Genomic DNA, 17,953 nt, shown 5'->3' with positions numbered 1-17,953 from the left:
ATGTATCTCCTGACAAACACATAATTTTTCCATTTTAAATTCTGTCGTGACCATGATTCCATTCAAAACCCAAATTTGGCAGAGTAAAGAAAAACAAGGAAAATTTTCATCTACATTACCAACCGATTCACAAAGATCCAACACTTTGTGAAGCAACCATTGATTCACTATTATCCTCCAACACTATGTGAACCAACCATTGATTCATTATTATTCTGCAAGAATTCATATGATAATAGCTGTTTAAGCATATCGATTAAAGCTTTGCCATTTCTATTATACTAAATCAGTTAACAATTACAACTGAAGACAAGAAGCATCCAAAACGGCTTGCACAAATCTTCCCAACGTCACTCCTCACTTTCTATATTTAAGTTCATATCCAAATGGATATTGCTAATAATCTATTCCATCAGCTAACCAAACTTCAAATAAACTCATGATTACAACAAAACAAAGATTCTTTCTTGTTAAAAACATACACACATTTTCCAAATAAAATTTCAGGAAGTTTTAATGGGCTACATTCAAACCTTTGGCAAGGTACATATTTGTTTTGTGGAGAATTTACAATATCATAACTTATATTGACAATGAAACCATTGTTACAAATTAAAATAGGTCTCAATGACCTTAATCCATTACAAAAAAATTTGGTTCTAAATTTCATTACAAATATATACTGTCAACCCAATATGTGATGCAACGTGTACATTTCTTTTCGTAAAAGCAAAATCTCAATCCTATCTTATTTTTCTTTCATCAAAATTGAAGTATTTTACACACTCAAAATACAATAGGTCTGAGACCTTAATCCATGTATATTCTCTTCGCCGTTCTATATTTATTACAAATGTATAAACATATGACACAAAACGTAAAGATTCTTCTTGTAACAGAAAAATCTCATCACTAATTTATTTTTCTTCCATAAAAAATGACGAATTTTACAAACTCAAAATGCTTTATTAGCTACCCTGTACAGGATGTCACAAAAATCCAAAATCTGCATCTCCTTTGGGAATAAGATGACAACGCTCCAAATCCCCATTGATAGGTCATAGTTTTAACTTCACATGCATGAAAAGAAGCCCTGGGATGCCCCCTCTGTAACACACCAATGCCATCCTGAAAAGTAGCATAAAAACTCATGATGGAATATATGCAGTGATAAATGCTTGTTAGAAAATGGACTTTAGATGTAACTCCACTTATGATCATTCCAACGAACTCCATCATTGGTATCCTTTGGACCTTGAGGGGGAATAATATCAGTCTGAAAACCTTCTGGATGGGATTGCCAGCGATGGTACAGATTTTCGTAGTCTTTCCAAGCATCCCATCCCTCCCGATGTTGTCTACTGGCTTTTTCAAACTGATAGCTATTAAACTGTGACTCAGGTTGAGTCTTACTAGTACTCCTGGTTGTTTGCAGTTTCCACAACTCTTCTTCAGCATCGTGCCGGAGGCGCTGGTAGCAGAAAACTAAATATTAATTCATATCAACACTTGTAAGAACATAAACACTTTGCATCAACAAATTAAAACACAGGCCTGACTAATTGTAGTGAAACATTCACTTAATGAGTTAGACTAAAAATTTATGACTGAACAGGCACCATAACCACTGATGGAAAAGACAGTGGAACACCAGTTACATTTGACATGTTCAAGAGAAATGGAGTCTTGCTTATGTTTGTAAAAGGTACAAACCAAATATAAAGGGAGTAAGTTTTTAAAAAAGCTTTAATTCTGAAATTAAACGTATACGTACTAAAATTAAGTGTACTGTAATGAACTCTATAACTTTCAAACAAATGCTATGTGCTCAGATTGGCATGACAATAACACACAAAAAATGGTGTCCGATGTTATCATGTTTGCAATGTGCATAATATCCTTTACAATGTTTGCTTAAATGGAAGGTAGGATATAGGGTACAGCATTGGAGGCTGTTATAATCATATCAGTCTATGTCACTCCCAGATGTTCCCGCATTCTTCTATGATCACTGAACTTGCCTGAATACATCCTGTTTATGGCAGTCGTGTACCCAGGGCACACACAAGCAGGACCACTGGCATATCCCACCATCAAATGACAATAAATAATAAGATACATTGAAACAAAGATTACAAACTTTTAGAAACACAGTAGAAGCACCGACACCACTAAATAAAATTAAAACATCTCTGGAGCCACAAAGCAGGCTTACTTGGAGTGGTATCACTACCAGTGCTACTAAAACTGGTTCTAAAAAATCACTTTTCAATTGGATGCTCTCAATGAAGAGAATATGACGATTTGGTCATTGTTCTTCAGTTTGAACATGATTATTCACTGATATTCTATTTTGAATGAACTATACGATCCAACATGATACATCATTACTCATGACTCATTTTATCGTTTAAATCATCAGTACAATTTTTAATTTTATTTTATCCATATAATAATAATGGTATGCTTAATATTATTTACCTGCTCATTTTGTATAGACATTGTCATATGCCTGCTTAAGCATCAATAGTTGTAAATAAGTCACTAATTATAAATGTGACGTATCATTGATAACTAATGATTAAGCATTTAACAGTTACAACCAAACAGTACAGAACTTCAGGTCCCAAATAAATCAATGAACCCCTGCACCCAAACCTATATTTGCCCATATCTTGTAGAAGGATTGAAACTAACTTGGAACATTAAAAAAGGAGGAATCAGGACATCTCATGTAGCTCTCGTTGCTTACTTTTCCCTCTTGTAAAAAATAATTTCAATCTGACAGGTTTAGCTTTATATACTCAGTTGAATAGAATGAAATTATCTGATATTTATAAATAGGTGAATAGGGACCAAATATAAAGACAAGGGCGGTACATGTATGTAGCGACTTATCTCTACAAGAAAAATCTTTGTGACTGACTGATAATTTATTAGCTACATTACATGCCCTCCTCCTTTGGAATAATATCATTCTCAAAGCACATTAAAAATGTTCAAATTAGCTAATAGGATCTGGACCAGTTTTCAGAATGATGATGTATCACTGTAGGTTTATGTTGCACATTTCTGACTTGAAATCCCTGAATATCATTTAGAGCTTTAATTATCATGACTTAAGTACTCAAGTACTCTCTCATTGCAATTGAGCATTTTTGAAGATAAAATGAGGGTGGTAATAGTAGACACTAAAAAATCATCCACAACTATGGGCCCCTTTTTAACATCTTCTATTTTATGTGTTTGATCTTTGTCAATCACTGATATTGCATCTTTCATCATTTGATTAAACATTGAAATTTGTTTAATTAATTCCTAATATTTCTCCTTGATCTGTCTCATTTTGATATAATCAATTGCTTCCAAACCCATATCAAACTATCAAATTCATTTTAAATCAATTATCAAAATTATCGGTCACCTCAAAATCATTTTCAAGATCATCATAATCATTTCAAGCCCTTATCAAAATCAAATCAATTTCATATCAATATCGTCAATAGGGTCAAAGTAACCTAATTTCCTCTTTAGGGGTAGATAGACTTTATTTATACCCTTATCCCTATGTCTTCACAATTAGTTAATTTCTATTGATTAATTGGCCCATTCATGATTTTGGAATTTTATAATTCCTAATTCCTGATTTGATAATTTGTAGGAATAAGAAATTTTTCAAAATTCAAACTTCTCTCTCCTTTCCACATGGGATTCCATCCCTGCTAATTAGCTTCCACTCTTCCTATTAATGTGCCACCACCTTCCCTATCCCCTTTCCCACTAATTTAGCCTATCCCATTCCCCCTAATTTCTCCCCTTAGCTTCCACTCTTCTTATTAATTTGCCACCACCTTCCCTATCCCTTTTCCCACTAATTTAGCCTATCCCATTTCAAATGTGCATTCAATTTTTCATTAATCACGTCATAATTAAGACAATCTGCTGTTTGCACATTAATTTTCTACTTTTGATATTTGGCCTTCAATACCTATAAATTGAGATCAATTCCATTGAATTGGCTAACCATCATGTTTTGATTCCTCTTTCCATTATCATCTTTTTTGCTTTCATGAATAAGTGCAACTGACATGGGAGCTATATCAATTTGTTTTAGAGAGAAAGAAAGGCATTAGACCATTCAAGGGGGTGTTTTCATTGAATTGTTTTTCATGTTTTTGTGCATTTTCCTTTCATAGCTTTAATGCTAGGATAGGATGCTTTTGTGTGCTTATGAGGTTTGATGGTTGCCTTAGCATGCTTCTTTTCTCTTTTTCCCCTCCTCCATTTGGTGAACCCAATGTGAACATGCAATTCTAATGCATGTTTCTTGTTTCTTATGTGTTTTGTAGGTAAAAGAAGAAGATTTGTGTAGTTGGGAGTCTAACTGTGATACGTGCAAGATTTCTTCTTTTAGACATGCAACAAATTACAATGTTTAATTGGTCTTCAAAATGAACAACAAATCACACATGAACACCAAATTGCACATATCCTAATTAGAAGAATAATGAACAACAAATTTCACATAGCCTAAATCAACTACAATTTTCACTTAGATCTAAAAAGGTTGATCAAAGAGCCCTAAAAATTTCACCTAGTTTTAATTAGGAAGGGAAAGAACAACTTGTCATATTTTATCACATTTCTTTTCTTAATGGGTTAATGAAAACCAATTTTCACATAGTTTTAATTAGGACGGGAAAGAACAACAAATTGTCCTATTTTGATCACATTTCCTTTTTTAATGGGTTAATGGACAACAATTTTCACATAATTTTAAATAGAAAAGAAAAGAACCATAACTTGTGCTATTTTGATCACACTTCCTTTCTAATTGGCAAATGAACAATCCTTTCTTGGTCTGTTTGGGCCACTAATCAGTCTGCACAACAGCTTGGAAAATGTGGGATGACAAATAAATGCAAAAGCTGCTAAGCTATTTGATGCAAGACGTTCGATAAAGACTTTGTGTGTTTGTTTTTAGTAGTTAAAAAACCACTTCCATTGGTGCATTAAAAATAACCCAAGTGTTTGATGTGTCTGGCGTATATCCCAAGATAGAACAAACATATTATCTCCCCTTGCCTTCACAGATCTTGGGTGCAAGAGAGATTTGCTCTATCTTTTAGAGAGCCTTGCCTTGGTGGGAAAAAAGGTACTCACCCCAAGGAACAACCTCAAGCGGTGCTTTCAATTTGGTGTGCTATATAATGAAGCATTGGTATCTTAAACCCCTAGTAGGATTGGTTGGACCCTCAAGTGGATTATTGGACGTTCGTAACGTATCGGACCCGAGTTTGTATTCATTTCAAATCTTCCATAATCTAAGTCAAATTGCATTGTGCATACCCTTAGTTGCATTTTCAAAACCATTTAAATTCCAAAAACATAAGCTAAATTTGCATCCATTGCACTTTGCATATCCTAAGTTCACATAATCATTTCCAAAACCTCAAAATCCAATAAGAATTGCATTTTGCATTACCATAATCATTCTCTTACATATCCTAACTTGTGTTAATCCTTGCATTTCAAAACCTAATTGAAATGGTATTTTCATATCCTGTGTTGCATATCATTTAAAAAATCCTCCAAAATCCAAAAATAATTTTTTTTGCTTTCATGGACCCTCAATGATGTATTTACAAATTTCAATAATACATTTGCTTTGATCCATATAAATAATTATTAAACTTGATTTGATAAATTGTTACTATACTATTCAATACTACGATAAAGATCAAAATAATAAACACTAAATATCATTCATAATCAATATAACCAATTAGTCAAATAATTAAATTATCTATGGTTGAATCCATATTAAGAATAAAAATAAAAATAAAAATAATTGTAAGAATCAGTAAAATATTATAATTAAAACTCATTTTAATAATAATAAAATGATTAACAATAACCGAGAGCATAATAAGGTGAAGTGACGTGTTGTTTTGATGTGACATCACCAAAAGTCACATCAACCTATGTAAGTGGGCTCGAACCCCAAATCAAGGAGATATAACAATAGGTGGTATAAAAGAAGGGAGGTGATTGCCCAAAAAGAGGATAAAAAGAATGAAGTTTGAAACGAACAAATTCCTTCCCGGCCAACTCATGTGCCACGTGGGAAGATGGACCCACCACAAATGTTAAAGAAAGAGGATAAGGAAAAGGGTCGAATGGAAGCTGGGAGTTAAATGTCATTAAATGTCGATTGTGATATACACGGAAAGCGTCACCCATAACATCGGTCTTCCGTATGCCACATAGGAGTAAGGGCGGACCCACCACCAAGGTATGTAGAACAATGTTAATGTTTATAGTTATTTAATAATCTGAATTGTTCATAACATTATGAATTTCTAACATTACCATTAACAATATACAATGGAATGATATTTTAAATATAAGTATAAATATTGAATATGATTAGTAATAAATAAGAATGTCACTTTGAATATTAACAATAGAATAACTGTGTGGGATTTGCAGTTAATACCATCCAAAGTACCACGGAGACTGGAAAAGAGGTGGTCCAAATGATCAAAGAACTGCAATAGCAGTTTTTCTGTGTTTTTGGTTTCTGGTCTCTGTCTTGGTAGTTGTCCTGGTTTTTGGTCGATTGTCTTGGTTTTTATCTAGTTTTGTTATTTTAAAACTAGGTTCCAGGTCCTTGTAAAACCTGGTCTCATTTTTTGGTTTTATCTTGTGGTTTTAGGTCCTTGTAAAACCTGATTGTGAATCTTTTAAAACTGCAGGTTTCAGGTCCTTGTAAAACCTAGTGGAACTTAATGGTTTATCTTTTGATTTCTTGTTAAGGGTTTCGGGTCCCCTTCAAAACCTGTTTTTACCTTAATCTAAAACAACTAGATTATCCGAGGTTTTAATTAAAAACTAACATACTCAAGGAATACAGCTGAGTTATTACTTCAATTTTATAGGAAGACAGTTATATCAGTCATGTTCATGTGAAAGAGATTGACGGTTAAAAATAGTTAAACAAAATTTCTTAACTAAGAACTTAAAACGCCATCAATGAATTTATTGTAGAAATTAAAATCCACATACCATGGAATTCGAACCAAGAAATCATTGTAGGGATGCTTCTGCAATCACTCAGATTAGTCCACAAATACTACCATAACAATATCATATAACGACTTCCATCCAATACTGCTATATCAAAAAAATCAAATGACGATTACCATTAAATACCACTATATAAAATTAGGGCATCACATACCACTGTATCAATTAGGGCTTCAATTTCCATTGGATCATTTAGGGCATCAGTTACCGCTATATCAATTAAGGCTTCAGATGCTACTGAATCAATTAGGGCTTGCGATACCATTGTATTATTCAAGGTTCCAGATACCACTGAATCAATTAGGGCTTCAAATACCATTGTATCGTTTAGGACTCCAGATGCCACTGGATCATTTCTTTCCTTCCGATTGCTTAACTGTGGCAATATCATATGATAAAAGATATGCTCATATTTATTATTCATATAAATGAAAGACAATCCATAAATCTATCTCTCACATCTAAGTGTAAAATAACTATAACGATGATATAACTCAATTAATCTTACCTTCTTGCATATACATCATAAAAGTGATAATACTTGTTTCTGACAAACAATTGAAATGTATAGCTTATCTTTGTCTGTTGTATGTCCAACAACTTGGGGAGAGGTGAAACATTGTCAAGGGCTTAACCACCCAACCTCCCTTAACTTATCCTCACACAATCTCTATCAAGAAAGGCCCTCCCTACCCGGAATAGACAAAGGATCATCTTGTCATCAATTGAGCATCCTGGTATCTAACCACACCACTCGACTTGATAGCAGAAGATTACATTAACAGGATCATGCATGAGCTATTAAATAATATTATTCTAGATTTAATGTATCATATTTGACTTTTATTTTTCCAAGTCATTGCAGATTCCATCTCACCTCTTCACCCTTTTCCATGGCTATATAGCCGGTGAATCCTAGGTGCTCAGATCTCAGAGAAATCGGCTCTATCTGTTGATTCCCAACAAATTCATGAATAACATATATGTTTTAGCTTATCACAATTTGTGATTTGAAAAAGATATTCTTTAAGATTGCATAATTAATTGTTTAATTAATTAATTTAATCATATCTGATTTCTCTTCTGTGTTCTTGTAGATTCATTCCACCTCTTCACCATTTCATGGCTACCAGTCAGTGAATCCTAGGTGCATTAAAAATTATGAGCTCACTGCCCTTTTTGACCTCTTCACCATTTATGGCTTCATTGTTGGTGATTCCTAGGTGTATTTGAATGAGCATTCTAATCTTAATATCTTCTCATGGTTTGTGACAGCATAAAACTTTGCTAATGATAACATTATTATTCATGATGCTTCTTACATGTTATGAGACTCCTAATTCAAAGTCACCACTCAACTTCTTTAATGTTGGTTCAGGATACAAAGAGAAATAAAGAAAATAAAAGGGAAATTCTATATAAATCGCAGGAGACTGTTAGCATGCTACCTATGATGATCACTGTCTCAAGAAATAAATGGATTTGTATACTTAGCCGGCAACAGTGGAACTTACATTCAAACAAAGGAAAGAATAAATTGAAGGGAATACTTCATGACCTAATATGTATAAAGTTCGCAGTAACTTGGCTTATGTCCGACACCCTCTGAACTCGGCAATCTAGCCGTAAGTCTTGCTCGACTCAATTGCAACCCACAAACCAACTAGGGTTTAATTCAAAAATCTCAGGGTGCCGGCAAATGTATGAAAATTACTATGAATTCTAGAACTCGACTTATTGCAAAAGGAATTTGGGAATGGTGGCAAAAAAGATGGTAAGGAAATGGGAATAGTCGTGTTCGACTCCCATCATGGCTTCTATTAAAAGGACTAGTTGTGGCTTCTCGGCTTCCATTAGTTAATTAAAGATTTAAAACCATTCGGATTCCAATTATTAATTCGATTTATCATGCCAAATGTTAATCGGTTAAAAGCAAGAATATTAAAAAGAAAAGAATAGAGTTGGAAGATTATAATTCGAATATTATAATAATTTGAATGTTATTATCTCTAGAATATTATTATAATCTTATATTTATATATGTACATGTAAATATTAATGGGGTGACATCACTTTATTAAATTATTATAATATAATGGTGCCATCTCATTTTTTTTTATCTATATGTACGTATATAGATATATCGATTATAATAATAAGGTGAAAGATCATATTAAATCCTTTGAGGTACGTTTTATATTTTAACCTAATTATTTATGTCTCTCAAATTATTTATTTAAATAGCTCTTGCGGCTCCCAAAGATGTATCATGTTTCAAGTCGCTAGGTCCTCAACCCATCTGCCTAGTGATGGTGATGCTCCTGTGCCTAATTCTTTTCTCACAATGCTTCCACCCCTCGACGTGTTTCTTGCAAGGAAATTCTCCACAGTTAAATTATATTATCATAATAAATTATTTAATCATAAATAATCATAACGGTTAACCATCTTCTCAATTCCATGAATTCGTGATAAATGATCAACTAACTTGTTATCTTCACTTGAAATTATAACGACTAACCATCTTACCATTTCGCAAAATTATAACAAATTAAACTGCCAACTAACTTCATGTGAACCTCAACGGCTATATTTTAAATTAGGTCAAAAATTGGGATGTAACATACCATTCCCCTTGTGTTTCATTGTCCTCGATGAAATTGAAATTGTAACGAACATTATAAGGGAGTATTTAAAATTGGGATGTAACAATGTTGCTATGAGAAAAGCGACAATAATATTTATTAATGTAAATGCTATTATAATTATTATGAATAACTAATTATTCTCAACATTATTATTATTGGTCTTTTAAGAGAGGAATCTAATATAATTAATACTATTGATAAATTGCGGATAAGTCTAGAAGAACTATTATATTAGTACATAGTGGATAGGGAGTGTGCATAAGGAGAGGAGTAAATCTGGTGCAGGAGCACCTAGCACTTGGAAGGTACTAGGGAATCGCATTAAGCACCTTGATCGTCGATGGCTACAAAGGACCTTAAGAGTCTTAGAAAATTGTAATGAAGGCTATTAATGCCCTGTATTATGAATTGATTCATGATAAGTCACTAGGTTCCTAGTTGCCATATGAAGCCAATGGACCTAGTAAGAGTCACAATGCATTGGGTCAGTGATGTAGAGTCCTCAATAGGCATAACAAGGCGAAAGTATGTGAAATGACCATTCCTGGTCATGACATGTGTAATGGGGGCCACCATTGTTATAAGGGGCCCTATAGTACTAAGTTGGCAATAAGGCTTTGAAAGGCTAATAAGATGGCGAAGTTTTAGTCTAAATCATACAAAATAGGTGGTTAAGGGCAGAGGGGAAAGTGGTTGTTGAGTTGACAACTTGACAACCCACCTTAATCCATGTAATTAATTGTCAAGCAGTCGGTGACAGAAAACACAAACTGTCAGTTTGTAATGGTTACAAGTCAATTTGAATTAGTTAAAGTTGGTTGGAATATAGTTGGTTGGAATATAGTCGGTTGGTCTAAGAAGACCCTACAAAACATGTAATAGTTGTTGTCAGAGGGATATAAGTAAGTTAATGAGTATATGATGGTCAAAGAAACACGTTTGATCAATAAAAGTTGCACGATTGTTCCGTAACTGTGTTTAAGTTCCTACCACAGTCACTGTCTTAATGGTTTTGTGCATTTGAATATCATTGTTTTGGAAGAGTATTGTCTGGATGTGTTAGTCCCGTGTATCAACTCTATTTTATACTTGAAACTTCTTCATTTGACTGCATTTATCAAAAGTTCCAGTAGTTAGTTTTCATAACTGGTAAACCCTCACTAAGGGTTTTGAAAGAGCATTCAAAATGTGGAAACTTCCATGTAACACGAGGAAGAGATCTCCATGCTTGGCAGGGTGTGAATGATCATGTACACTGCCTGTCACTCATGTTGCAGAGTACCATTCAAAAGGGAGCACGTGCAATGAACCAGTTAACTTGCAAATGAAGGGTTTTGACAGTGAATGTTGCTGAATGACTTTGTCCACAGGAGTGAGAGTACAGGGATAGTGTGAGAGCCTTTGGAAGGGCATAAGGAAGAGAGTATAACCTGGGTAGAGTTTTTGTGTAGACAAGAAGTCAAAAGAAGAGTTGATGCCTGCAAGGTTACAGAGTAAGGTTACTGTCACAGTAAGGAGAGCAGGGTAAGTTAATTGTTTGTTCATCTTGGAAATGAACCACTTAGTGGATTTAAGGTAAGAATAGGTTGGGCAGAGCCTTGAGAAGGTGTTCGGTTATCTTTCATGTTGGGATTGAGGGATATCTAATTGCAAATGAGAATAGATTACCACTGTGTCTAGAGTACTGATTGGGCAGAGGCACAAGTTGTCAAGATATTGTAAGCAAGCTAACAAGTCAAAGTTGGTATCTTGATTTGGTAAGTGACGGGATACAAGAAATAGGGTTGATCCTAGGGCAGGATCCATGGTGAGGAGTATTTGAGTGACTCGAGCAGCAGTAGATCATGTCCAGACTCAAGCAGCAATAAATCTGCCATCTATTACAGGATCCAACAAATGGGGAACATTGACATTATCCGGAATTACAAATGGTATTAAGTGACGGCTCTTACAAGTTAATTTAAATATGATTAATTCTACCAAGAATCGAATCATATGAGCAGACAAAGACAAGAAAATACTGAAAATGCAATTGTTGACATGGTAGGAACTGAGGTTGGTTCATTTAGCATGTGGAGCAAGATGGGTCGAAGTGTTCCATATAGGTGTGGAGTTTCCATTTGAGTGGATTGACCACTGAAGGTCTTGAGTATGTGATGATTAGTGGATGGGTTGGAGAACTTGGAATTGTTCCTGATTAGGAGAACCCCTCAGTGTCTTGTAATGAGGCTTTTGATGTGAGAAGTTGTATCTCACAATATCACTGCAGTAATTTATCCTTGGCTGAAGAAGAAATCCATCTTGCTCTGCATCAAAATCACTCACATTGGAGCAAGAGATCCCAATATGGATAAAGATCTAAAGGAGTACCATAGATCATGTCCAAACTCAAGCAGCAGTAAATCTGCCATCCATTACGGGATCCGATAAATGGAGAACATTGACATTATCCAAAATTACCAATGGCATCAAGTGATGGCTCTTACAAGTTAATTTAAATATGATCAATCCTACCAAGAATCGAATCAAATTATAATAAAGGTCCATTTGCATTCTAGGACTGTTCTAAACCCGCCTAGAAAAAGGTGCCATTACAAAATGTATCAGAGCATGATCCTACCATTTTGTAGGGGAAAGAGTCAATAAGAAGGTATCTAACAATGTGTGTACCTTGTGTGTTCTTTGTGTCTCCATAAATTGTATGTCCATATGTCAAATAAATGTCATCTGCGACTTTACTTTCATCATGTGTGCCTTACTTATTCCATATGTGTTATCTTTATGCTTCGAACCTTGTATTTCTTCATGCTTCACATGTTTAGTGTGTATTCAATTATATTGTTTCATGACCTGAGCGTCTAATATTTACCCATGTATTCCTCCTTGATTCAGATATTTGACATGCATTTATAGCTCCATTTCTAATACCTTGAATGTGTTCTCATGTATGCTTCATTTCCTATATGTTTAGTGTGTAATTGGGTACACTACATCATGTATTAAGTGTTTAACATATATGTCCATTTATATGGTCTTCATGTCCATTTGTATTTATACTACTTGCCTTATGTGTGTTATATCAAGCCTTCGATAATGTTCATTACCTTATGCATACCTTGTGCTTTTAATGGTTGTTTCATACCTCACATGTCTGGAACGTATTTATTCTCTACATGTGTGATGTGCATTTATTTCTTTCTTCATTGCATGTGTGTACAACTTCATGCCTTACATGTCTAGTGTGTATTTGAATACTCCATGTTCTATGTGTTTTGTGTGCATTCATTGACTATTTCTTGACATATAAAAAATTTATGGCTTATATATAGATTACGTGCATTCATATGAACTTATACATGATTCATGCCTTAAGTACATTTTGTTCCATGACTGGAGTGTGTTTTTATCTACATATGATATGCTGAATCATGTGCATGCCTCACGCTTTGTGCTACATGAATTCTTCTTTTGTTTTCTTATCTTTTAAGTAAATTCATGCACATATCATTTTTTATAATCTCTATGACTATATATGTCTATTTCAGGTTTAATGAATGCTCTTTGTGTAATGTGACGCAGTGGAAAGCAGGAGAATCCCCAAAGGAGATGTCCTAACTCCCAGCAAATAACCACACAGCGGAATATAAACAATAACTCAGAAATTTAGATCCACAACAATGACAATTATCATAATAGAATCATAAGATTTACATCCAACATGCCCGGTCGTAAGGCCTTTCACGTTATAGCCAAATACATAAGCAATTACAATAATAATTCTACAAGACCTCGCAAGATCCAAACTCCTAGTTAGCCCAGATCTACAATATGATAGAAAACCCCAAGAAGAAACCAAATTCGTGCTTGCAAGCAGCCACAAAGCAACCTTCTTATTTCCCAAGCCGCAACTACTAACTCTGCTCACAAGCTTTGCTCCTCTCAGCTACTCCATGCTGAACTGAATAATGACTCTAGACTCCACGTAACTCTCTACTTATACTAAACCAAGCCACAAGTCAGCCTAGCATAATAGACATTAAAAACACACTCACATCAAATACACCTTCAAGCCAGAAGTTGGCTTGGCAACAAACATTAAATAATTAAATACTTAGGGCAGGCCCAAAGTTTACAATGCATAACTAACTCAAAAGACCACATAAGAGTATGCACACTTAGACATAGGTCCATGTGCCATCCAATGATCCAAATCCAAGAGCCCACACACCAACTCCCTCGGATTGAAGCTCATGAAAACAATCTCCAAAGTCTGCTAGTAAAATAGGAACATGTTTATCAGCAGCCAGCAAAACATCTCTAACTCCAAATAGATTAATCCAATCATCATGCACACATAGGGCAAGGTCCACCAATATGCCTTGACTGATCCCCAACTGCACAAACCATAGATCCACAAAATCCAAGCTTGATGCTCTTGCATCATAATGTGTGTTCACATATATACTTAATGACTTAAGTAATTTAAATGTCCTACTATTTGAGTGAATTAATGTGTATGCTTCATATATTGAGTATATACACCCTGACTTAAATGATTTCATATGTATCCTTTGTGCATTATGTTCTCTATGTGTTGGGTGTGTTCATATATCCTTGTGTATGATTCATGCTCTGCATATGTTTAATTTATGCCTTACACATGTGATTCATACATGCACTCATGGGTATATTGCATGCTTGTGTAACTTTTGGCATTAATGTGTATACTCAGTATGCAATCCATGTCTTACTACATCAATATTTATACATCGCTTACGCTCTATATTCCTTGTGTCTTCATGCATTAATGTGAATGCTTCACACATATCTTTCATATTTTTATATGTGCAACCTTATTTTGATATATAATAATTTAGTGCAATAAATAATTAGATAAGATAAGATTCATTATAATAATTGCTTGAGGACAAGCAAGTTTGGGAGGGATTGACTATCATGGACCCTCAAGTAATGTATACACAAATTTTAATAATACATTTGATTTGATCCATATTAATAAAGATCAAGATAATAAATACCAAATATTATTAATAATCACTATGAAAGAAGGAAAGGTCTTGGAAGAACAAGTGGAAAACATTGAAAGTAATCACACAAATATGTCCAAGCTCCTAAAATTCGTAATAGACAATTTTGGCAAAACTGACATAAAATCTCTCATTGAAAAATCCAAAATACTAAGACTTATTTCACAACTAAATGAGGTAAAAAAAAAATTTAACCAAGGCCAATTCAATCACATTCAAGAGCAAACTTTGTTCAATCAAATCCCAAATCAAGAACAATTTGATCCAATTCCAAGTCAATATTCATTCAATCAAATGTCATTCAATCAAGTTCAAAGTCAATCATCATTTAAAGAAATTCCAAATAAGAGTGGGACATAATACAAATGGGCCCACCAACTGATTATCAACAATTCTTCTTTTTGATGCAACCAAGTGATCCTCAAATGATTTCACAATGCATTGTTCCAGTATTGCAAACAAGTCAATCAATACCAAGGTCACAAACAAAATTTTCTTCCAAAACATTGCATGTCGATGAGTGTCTTATTATGTCCTCAAATTCACCTAGGTTCAAATGGACCGTTGCTAATCAAACCCATTCAAGGAGTCCCATGCAAAGTGTATTCCTTCATGTCAAAGCATTGATCCCTTTCCAAAATCCCCCGTGCATGTCCCAATTTACACCCCATGTCAAGAAGATCTATAGTATGAAGAAACGAGTCCTGAAGAAATCAATATCAAGATCCTAACAATGACCAATCACATCCAACTGTCAATCAAAATTCTATTTCCCTTTAGTCTCATGTTAATCCCATCCTTAACTCTCCTATACAAAATGATCTCTTCCATCTCAAGACCAAAATGTCCTTCCAAGTCTCATTGACATTCCACTTCCTAAGAAAGATCGTGACCTCCCTTCCATGATTCTCAATGATTACATCCAAAGCCAAGAGAAAAACACCTTTATAAGGGAATCCAATGATTCCCTTCCAAGTCAAGATCAAAGTATTCCTTCACCTTCATGTCCACTACGAGATCCCATCATCCCTCCAAATCCCTGTCAAGATACCTATACCGCTTCATTACCTTGTCCCAATCCTCCAAATCCTCTGAAAGATCCTATTCTACCAAATGATCCTGCCCCTGCTCCTATTCAATCGCAAAATTCCATTATTGCTCATGTTCCCTGATGATCCTAACACATTTGTGCAAGTTGTTTATGAACCTATTCCATACAACACAAGTTCTTCTACTTCCATCCCATTTGGTCCACTTCATGATCCTATCAATCCTTCCATATCACGTTCACCTCAAAATGGGCTCGCATCTAGTAGCAAGTGTCCCATGTGTCAAAAACAAGTCAAAGGGTTAAGAATCCATGAACAAGGAATATTAAAACCCTTGCATGTCAAAACTATTTTCAATGATCACGACCTTAGTTATAAAGCTCATTTTCAAGGCATTGGTATCTATTCAAAACCAAAAACCAAATGTATACCTCCCCCTTCATCTCTTTCATCCATCTTAGGTCCATTTATTCCTCCATCTACTAGCTCACAATCCACTCACCCTTTCCTAAATGCGAGTCAGCAAAGGCACACATCTTTGAGAACTTTTCAACCATCCAAAAAGCCTTCATTTCATTCCTATCCATCCATGAATCTCATTCCCTCTCTAATTAATTTCAATGTCAAGCATAAAATCTATAAGTCAAGCAATCCATATGTACTCAAGGATCAACATGTCCAATCTAATCGACATGTAAAAAAAAAGCAGAATATGATCCAAAAAGAAAAGGAAAAATTTGGAAGGCCACAAAGGCCCACTAAGAAATAGAAAAGTCAAAAGTGACATGGATGCTTAAATCCCTTGTGCAAGCAATGTATTCCAAGGACACGCAAAAGAATAAAATGAAAGCAGGCTGCGAAGCAACAATAAGGCAAAGATGACATTGCAGTTTCGCATGGTTAAATAGATAAAATAAATACTAGTTGTGAAGCCACGAACAAGTGCAGTCAGCATGTCAACATAATAGATAAGATCTGAGCAAGGTGGCGATGAGCTTCAATGATACAAGCCCAAGTGGCGAGGTTGACTATTCAAGTGATGGGATGGCTGACTTGGCATGTCGAGAACAAATAAAGGTAACCTGCAACCACTCTTAGATGTTCTCCATGCCTGGTAAGTGTAAAGGACATTCCTCCCACAGCCTGGTTCATCCATCTATCCAATCAGGATGGTAATGGTCATTTTTTTGTCTTCTCAGATCTGGTTTTGCACGTAAAGGATAAGATTTTCTATATAGGAATGTGCATTTGATCATGATTTCTTTTGCTCAGCAATTGTTGCTCTCCTCTACAATCCAACTCCACCTAATTGGGGTTTGAACTCAATGTGGTATCAGAGTTATGCCTAAACTCTATAAAAGGCAATTGTAAGTGTGTTTTAGGGGTTCTAGTTTTTTGCAAAAAAGTAGTTCTATCGTGATCTCTCAAGAGTCCTTCATATTATTTTTTCTACACATCACTTTGTAACCATGTTGAGGATGTTGTTAAACTACCTTCGAAGCTTGAATAAAGGAACAATTTGAAGGGCCCTTATTTTGTTCGTCTTGTTGGGTAAGCCACTAATCTGATATAAAATCTTGTGATTTATTCTCAAATCCCTGAGTTGTGTCTGTTTTTTCCACAAGTGAGTTTTAGAATATTTGTATACGTTACAAGTCGTGATTCTGTGCTTTATTAGGTGCATAACTGTGAATGTTATCGTTCCCCTTCGCACTTTGTTGAAATCTTATCCTTCTTGTGAAATAAATTTGGTATATGAATGTTCTGAAGATCAAGATTATGTCAATCTTTAAACATTCAGAGGAGTTTTGTCGTGTCAGGGCAACAATATCTTCACCTTAATGTTTGGTGCATCACCTTAGCCTTAGGTCTTAATTCCAGTGTTTCTTCTCCCCTTTCCCCCCAAGTTTAAATTTATGTTTTGAAAAGCAAATAGGTGAAGCATCATAAGGAACTGGCCTATAACCCAGAGATTCACTCCTACCTTGGGTACACCCACTACCTCAGGAGTGTTTCCATGTTACTCGAAGTGACTAAATCTTAGGATCTAGTCGAGGCACAACTTTTAGAGATAACAGTAACCATTATCCATATTCTCTCCTCTTGTCCATTATTGATC

At 34.8% G+C, this 17,953-nt stretch overlaps 1 protein-coding gene across 5 annotated transcripts in view; it reads right to left on the bottom strand.

Moving 5' to 3' along the window:
* Positions 1 to 602: 602 nt before the first annotated feature.
* Positions 603 to 17,953, bottom strand: part of LOC149570317 (uncharacterized) — a 108,954-nt gene continuing 91,603 nt past the window's right edge. For all 5 annotated transcript variants that reach the window (XM_089822944.1, XM_089822943.1, XM_089822945.1 and 2 more), the window contains one exon: positions 603 to 1,471. In XM_089822944.1, coding sequence (XP_089679070.1) covers positions 1,196 to 1,471 — 276 coding nt within the window. In that variant the 3' untranslated portion in view covers positions 603 to 1,195. The remainder of the gene's footprint in view (positions 1,472 to 17,953) is intronic.

Source organism: Cupressus sempervirens, chromosome 3 (assembly GCF_028749045.1).
Source record: "Cupressus sempervirens isolate cs-2001-9-10 chromosome 3, ASM2874904v1, whole genome shotgun sequence".
NCBI classification, from domain to species: domain Eukaryota; kingdom Viridiplantae; phylum Streptophyta; class Pinopsida; order Cupressales; family Cupressaceae; genus Cupressus; species Cupressus sempervirens.
Note: the sequence above shows the minus strand (reverse complement) of the source record. Positions and strands in the feature narration are given on the sequence as shown.